Source organism: Nicotiana tomentosiformis, chromosome 6 (genome assembly GCF_000390325.3).
Source record: "Nicotiana tomentosiformis chromosome 6, ASM39032v3, whole genome shotgun sequence".
Taxonomy (NCBI): domain Eukaryota; kingdom Viridiplantae; phylum Streptophyta; class Magnoliopsida; order Solanales; family Solanaceae; genus Nicotiana; species Nicotiana tomentosiformis.
In genome coordinates, this window is record NC_090817.1 from 71,602,911 (window position 1) to 71,610,796 (window position 7,886).

General features: G+C 35.7%; 1 protein-coding gene across 1 annotated transcript; it reads left to right on the top strand.

The window, feature by feature from the left end:
* The first annotated feature begins 230 nt into the window (after positions 1-230).
* LOC138891353 (mitochondrial pyruvate carrier 1-like) lies at positions 231-2,294 on the top strand. The gene is made up of 5 exons (XM_070177463.1): positions 231-456; positions 1,265-1,379; positions 1,493-1,547; positions 1,740-1,875; positions 2,114-2,294. The coding sequence occupies exons 2-5, from the start codon at positions 1,287-1,289 to the stop codon at positions 2,145-2,147; spliced, it is 318 nt and encodes a 105-aa protein (XP_070033564.1). The 5' UTR covers positions 231-456; positions 1,265-1,286; the 3' UTR covers positions 2,148-2,294.
* Positions 2,295-7,886: the final 5,592 nt, after the last annotated feature.

The window sequence follows — 7,886 nt, forward strand, 5'->3', positions numbered from 1 at the left end:
TACAGAGTATGGAGCCTCGACTTTTTGCAATGTACCCACAATTCGAATACCCTTCCAAATATCATTTTCGAAGTGGATAAGAATGATACACCTTTATTTATGGCGTACTCTCCTCTGCCCTTTTTGATGCAATAATAATTAATGTGGGTAGATATACCCCCGCGTGACATAACTAATTACACGTGAACGTGATATGGTCTTAAAATTAGGTACCATAATCTCTGACATTTAAAGTGTCAAATGTATAACTGGAATTTCAAATGAAACAAAACCAGTTGGTCCAAATCGATTTCCAATGGTTATTTATATAGTCGGCAGCCATTGCTATCACCTTCGCAGCTGCTCATAACTCCAATTCGTATCAAAGCGACCACCGAAAACCTAGCTGCTACTGCTATTTCTCCCTCACCGGCGGCTTCTCTCCCCTTGTTTAGCCATCTGCTGCAGCGGCAAACGGTACTAAGGGCTCATTACTTATTTGGAAGAATTTGCAAATGTTTTCAAAGATTTTGTTTCACTGATAAGTATATTTGAAAGTTCTTCAGATTTTCTTTGGTTGTGGTATATTTTGAAAAAAGTTTGTAAAGCACATATAAATAAAGAATATCTGCAAAGAGGCATTTCATGTCCTTAGCTAAAAATAAGCGCGCAGTTCCCTATTTGTTTTCTCATTAAGAGGAAAATGATTAGGATTGAATTTAATTGCAATTTACGAATAAGGGTCTTGAGTATGAATTAATAATTTCATTGCATTAATTAAAGTTTGGTTCAGATTATTGGGGCTAGTAGGAAATAAAAATTACCCGTTCGGTGTTTTCACCAAACAAATGCAAGACATGTATCTTATATTCACTAATGGTTAAGTGATATGAATCATTCACCACTCATGATTAAGTGATATGTATTTTTAATATTTTTAACTATTACGGTTAAGTTGCATAATCTGATGTAAACATCAGAGTGCAAATAAGATTTTGTTAATTAAACCCTCGGTGCTAGATAGATAAACCCATAGAAATTAAGTTGCTAGTATTTGTTTTCTGTTATATTATGGAGTTTCTATTTAACATTAGACACCATATCTCTCAACAAATTTAGGAGGTTAGATTTTCAAGCCTGTCTTCTAGGGCGTATCCGATATAGAGAAGATTTCAAGCCTGGTAGACAGCTAGAAATTTGTCATTTATAATGAACATGTCATTTGTTGATACTTGCAAAGTCTTGTAAATTTTGATAAGCTTGGATGTTGTTTAAATATATGCAGAGACAATTGAAATTACAAGTTCATGGCTTTCTTCCGGGCATTCTTGAACAGTCCTGTTGGCCCTAAAACAACTCACTTCTGGGGACCTATGGCCAATTGGGGATTTGTCATTGCTGTGTGTTCCCAACCTCAGTTTGTCGTTTTCGTTAAATTATCTAATGTATAAAGTTCCTTCTCTTTTTTTCTCCGAGTGCAACTCTCTGAAATTTATGTGAACCAATATGTTAGGGAATGATGGATTCAAGGAAGCCCGCAGATGCAATATCCGGGAATATGACTGCAGGTGAATATTATTGTCATTTTACTAAAACAATTGTCTGTTTGTATTGTCCTTTCTTTTTGGTGCAAAATAAGACGATTTTCTGGGGAAGCAGAACTTCTGGTGCTCGGCTTTTGATCTTGCATCAAATATTGTCTCAGTTTTAGACCATTTTAAATTGTGGAATTCTGATTGCTTGTGTCTCTTTGGGTGCAGTATTATGTGTGTATTCCTTATTGTGTATGAGATTTGCATGGATGGTACATCCTCGCAATCATCTGCTTCTGGCTTGCCATGTTTCAAATGAGTCAGTGCAGCTCTATCAACTTTCCCGTTGGCTAAAGCATCAGCGGTAAATGTCTCAATTCACGAGTTCAGTAGTGACATTAGCAGAAATAACAACACTATTTGAACAATTACAAAATACTTCATAAGTTCTGGTACCTGAAGCAGAGTTTGAGCACCTTAATTTGATGTAAATCTGGCAGGATCAACTTTCCCTTTTCCTGTATTAATCACCTTTTAGCTTTTGCCTTCTTGTTTCAGTGAAAAATAAAATCTGATCTTTTTCATGTTGTGCTTATCTTTAGGTACTTGCCGCCGAAGGAAGACAATGTTTCTTAATGACTTAAGTTCCTTCGTTTTCATTCCCCGATAAGTTGACGACCAAAAGAGAGCAAAAGTTGTTTCATTCCGCTTGTACTAAAACAATTTGTATTTTTACACTAAATTATATATATATATATATATGCAAGGTGCCAAATTATTGCATGTTATCTTATTCCTTCGATAATAGAGTTAGCTATCTTTGTGGTAATCTACAAAGTCGTGAAGAGAACCGAACAGATGGAACGAGGGAAGCAGCTCATTGACAACAGCTAGCTCCATAGTCTTCTGCTCATAATCCTAATAACTTATCTGACATTATTGGAGCACCAGAATGGAGTGGTGATGGAAAATCACATTATTCTTGTACTAACCATTCAACTACTGTTAGCATGAGATAAAGTTCAATATTACTACGCCCTCCGTTTCAATTTATGTGAACCTATTTCCTTTTTAGTCCGTGCCAAAAAGAATGACCTCTTTCCCTATTTGGAAACAATTTACCTTTATGCAATTATTTATAGCCACACAAAATATATGTGCCTCATTTTACACCACAAGTTTAAAAGTCTTCTCTCTTTTCTTAAATTCCGTGCCCAGTCAAATGGGTTCACATAAATTGAAACGGAGGGAGTATATATTTGCAACTATCATTCTTCAAAGGCACATGTCCTTAATCATCTTGCTTTCTGAATCTCTTATGCTTAAACAAAACCTGGACCTGGACCTGGGCGATTCCTGCTACTCTTCTGCATTGATTAATTTTCTGTATTCATCAAAATTAAGCAACACATAAAGTCATCAATCGATTACTAACGTTCAAGTTGTGAATTTTATCAACTTTAGTCCCTCAAGTTTGAAGCATCTCATCAAGCTGCATGCAGAAAAGGCATTATTTTCCATCACTGCATAGGTTTTGAAGAATAATTGTAGGTCAATATAAGAATAAATATTCAGGTGACTAAAAACGATTACATGGAATCTATGTCCTGCTCTTTAATTTTATTGGAAAAGAAAGTAAAATCCGCAGGAATAAAGCAAAACTTGAACTATTAAGTACCAGAAATACTGCCAACGGTCAAGCGGATTCATCCCATCTAGGAGGTTAAGTGTTTGAAATTTATTTTACCTATTGACTTATTTTTACAGCAAATTATTTATAATTTATTTAACCTACCGACACTATTTTTATACCAAACTATGAAGTAATCTTTCTGCTTATCGCTTTATTATTCTTATATGAATGATACAAAATAAACGATTAGAAATATACTCTATTTGTCACATTTTGTGTGGCAGTGTTTTACTGGACATTTAGTTTTAAGAAAAGATAAACTTTCAAAATTTGTGATTCAAAATAAGCATTGATATTTATGTGGCTATAAAATCATCTCATTTAGGCTAAAATGAGAATACTAAAATTAAATTATTTTTAAATATAAAAATATATCAATCTTTTTTGGGATAATTGCGGCATGAGTCGGTTGGCCATCTAGTTAACTAATTGTAGACATATAAATTTTATTCAAATTAAACCCATAAAATAATTTGGACTATATTTTAAATTCAAGATATATTGGTCCAAATAGATATTATGGGCTAATATAATTGAATTAATTATATAAGTCAAATATATATGGATTAAATAAATAAATCTTAATCCATTGGGCTAAATTGATGAGCCCACTTCATTAAGCCCGAAATGTCATTTTCCTAGAGGCTCAGTCTGGTGCCACATGTCAAATGACGTGGCACGCCAAGTCAAACGGAAAAGCCAATAGGATCATGCCACGTGTCAAAATGACAAGGCATGCCAAGTCACATTAAAAGGCCAATGAAACTACGCCACGCGTGCAAGTGATATGTTTTAGTCAATCAAATGCGGCCTTGTCACACTTCAATTTGATTGGTCGGAAAGAGTTTGTTCTTATCATAACTCTTCCCTCCCACAACTATAAATAGGGGTCTTCATAACCCAAAAAGACACCAGAAGTTATAACAAGAAGCAAGAAAGAGTTCGTGGATCAATCCCTGCAAATTCCTCCATAAGTTTCAAGCTTCAAACAATCAAGTTCAAGTTCAAGCTCAAGAACGAAGAACAAATCAAGTTCAAGCTCAAGAACGAAGAACAAATCAAGATTCAAGGAGTACGAGTTCAAATCAAAGTTCGTGCTAGTTGAATTCAAGATCATCGTTCATGACAATAAATTTAGGTTCAAGATCAAGCTCAAAGGCCCTTGAATTTATTTACTATTGAAAAGAAGAATCAGAGGATTCATAGAGATTGTACACTCAAATTACTTGAAATCAAATACTATGATTGTTGCAATATTTTTCCGTCTTGATTTTATTTTCTCGACACAAATTTATTGTCTACAAATTCTGGCACGCCCAGTGGGACAATCTCTATCTCCCATCTCAACTTTTCAATCACCAAAGTTCAAGAACATTAAAATAACTTCAAAGAAAATCAACTCCAGTTCAACTTCCACCAATGCTGATAATTCCAGGTTCTATGCTGATGTAGAAAGCATCCTCAATATTACTTTTGGAAGCTTTGGACCAGTTACGAGGAGCAAAACAAGCTCGTTAGGACAACAAGCACCCCAAGTGTCGTCCGTATCAACCCCTATTTTCGGATCTTCATCCTCAAGAAGAGCAAAATCTTCCACAAACACACCCGAAGGAGGAAGCGATGTTGCTGATCGTTCGTACGTAGCACCCAAAGCACGTAGCACATATCAAATAAAATACCTACGGGGATAATTTACTCTTACAAAATTAAGCAAGAGACTTACCTTGCTTTCATGTCCAGTACTCGGTTCCCACACCTTACTAAAACCTCAAATCGATGCCGAGCAATATAAAACTAGCCAAAGGAACGTGCAAACCAATTAATATATGCTCAAAAGCTCATAATTGAACTATTAGAATCAATTTCCAACCCCACTCGAAAAGTAAACAAAAGTCAACCCCGGGCCCACACACTTGGATTTCGAAAACTTTTGAAGATAAATATTTTTTATGGCATCAGGAATTCAAATATATAATTTATATCCAACTTCCTAACCAATTTTGTGGTCAAATCATATTTTTACTAATTTTAGGTTTTCTAACTAAACCTCCCCAAAATTATACTAATTTCGATGTTAGAATCCTCATATAATGCATGTAATTAACTCATAATAGGTAAAACAAATCACTTACCAAGTGATGCTTTGTAACGATCTGACTTGTCATTTTGAACATTTACGCTCCTTTCAACTATTTGAAGTCTTGAGTAGCTTCATATGATGTATTATGACCAAGTTTGAGTTTGTTTTTGTATTCGACCTCGGAATGGAGTTTTGATGACTATGTTAGGTCCGGATGGTAATTTTGGACTCGGGCGTATGCCCGAAATTTAATTTGGATATTTCTAGGATGTTTTAATGTCGTTTCTTTGAGTATAAGTGGTATTACATTAAGAAAATGAGCTCTAAATTCAGTTTTGATTAAAGTATTATATCCGTATGGAAATTACGGAGCCATAGCAAAAAGAATCATCGAATTCGGACATCGTATGAGAGAGTTATGATCATTTTCGGGCGAAGTAGATATGATTTTCCATCGCCATCGCCTAGGGTAGCGTGGGGCGCTATACCTGGCACTGGGAATCTTGAGGTTCTGGAACCAGCGCGACAGGTAGCACCCCATGCCACTTCTAGTGCCTGAAACATTATATACTCATTTCGGCGATCATTTTTCCCCATTTCTCTTGGCCGAATTTTGGGGTTCTCCTCCACTCTCTCAAGACCTCCAACTCCCCCCATCTTCAAGATCTTTAAGAACTCAAAGGAAGGTTTTGCAAGATTTCTTCCAAAATATTGAAGTTTTTTAGTGTAGTGGATCATTGTAGTATCATTAAGGGACGAATTTGAGGTATGTTGGCTAAATCTCTCTCCTAAAATTGAATCCCATGATGTTCTTGTAAGTCCCGAGTTATTCATTATAAATTGACTATTCGGAATAAGCTTTGTGTCCAAAAGATATATACTCAATATGTATTCCAAATGTTCCTACTGTGTTAGGTGCTATTTGAAAATGTGCTCGAAGCTTGGGTTGCGTATCTAATTGTTATAACTTCAAGTCGTTGCCCAAATGAAAGCTATTATGCCAAATTGTGTAAGAAATCTCAATGTGCTTAACAATCGTATTTGTTCACATGTGGACTTAAAGTCTTGAATAGAAATACTTTGTTGTTGATGATCCATGATGATGTTTGAAAGTGAAAGAAGCGGGTGTGAGATGTAGAAATGTAGCCATCGTGCCAAGAATGAGAATTACATTTGTGGCCAATAGTGCGAATGAAATGAAAGAATGTGTGAACATTATGAGATGAGTTTTAACCCCTTTATATAATAATGTCATTAATGTCCTATGATCACCCGTGGCTAGTACAAGTAAGTAAAAGTATGAACATGAACAGTGGTCATTTGCCAAAATGAGAATCATGAGGCATTGTATGTTCCAACGGTTTCAACTATAGGTGTATGCTTCAGAAATAATGAATGTAAATGACTTCGATGTTAAGTCACCGAGTATAAGGAACTTAGCTAGTGACCTTAAGATGACAAAGAGGTATATAATGAGTTGGAAAAGAGACGTCCTATGCTAAATGATGATGAACCTTAAGAAGAGAAATTGGGTCTATGTACCATTAAAATCTACTTGGTGATTTGCCATGCATGTGTTAATGTAATGAGGTATGTTTCTCTATGATGAGCATGAACATGAAGTTTTCCAATGATCCGAGAACTTACGACCTTAAAAGTAGCATTAGTCATGTCACTTGAGTTTATATATGGTTATGTACATAAAGATGTGTTATGGAATCCTAGGGATGGTCTATGAAACGTATAGGTATATTGAGTATGGAATCCTATGGACGGTCTATGAAACGCGTAGGTACATTGTGTATGGAATCTTACGGAAGGTCTATGAAACTCATAGGTACATTGTGTATGGAATCCTATGGACAATCTATGAAACACATAGGTACATTGTGTATGGAATCCTATGAACGGTCTATGAAACGCATATGTACATTGTGTATGGAATCCTATGGACGGTCTATGAAACACATAGGTTTATTGTGTATGAAATCCTATGGATGGTTTATGAAATGCATAGGTGTATTGTGTATGAAATGTATAGGTGTACGGTATGAATAAACACTATAGACGATCTATGAGACGCATAAGTGTATAATATGATATGCGAACAGTGTGGACGATCTAGTGAGACGCATTATTAATGCAGATAATAGGTGCCACTTTCATTGGCCTTGTTTGTACATGTTGTTTCAATTGCATTATATTATGTATTCCACGTATAGTTCATATAGCTTAGTTGATCCTAAAAGAAGTTTAGATTGACACAAATATAATAAGACTTGAAATTTGATTTCAAATGGAGGTTTCGTAGTTTCTTGATGTACTTTATTTGCCTCTTATTTGAGTTTCCGTATTTTTCATATGTTGTTTTGTCTGCCTTACATACGTGTACTATTCCACATGCACTCACGTCCCTTTTTCCGGGGGCGTTGCAATTTTTAATGGATGCAGGTGGTTCCATAGCAGGCGGCATCGATCAGTGATAGCAGTACATCCTCCTCTCAGCTGACTTGGTGAGCCCCACTTCATATCGGCGTCATGTAACTTTTGTTTCTCATGTATTGTATTTTGAGGTATAGCCGGGGCCTTGTTGCCGACACTA

Coding starts and splice junctions, on each gene's coding strand:
- LOC138891353 (XM_070177463.1), top strand. CDS start 1,287: ATGGCTTTCTTCCGGGCATTCTTGAACAGTCCTGTTGGCCCTAAAACA. Junction 1,548..1,739: donor ATCCGGGAATATGACTGCAG/GTGAATATTATT, acceptor CTTTGGGTGCAG/TATTATGTGTGTATTCCTTA. Junction 1,876..2,113: donor CGTTGGCTAAAGCATCAGCG/GTAAATGTCTCA, acceptor GCTTATCTTTAG/GTACTTGCCGCCGAAGGAAG.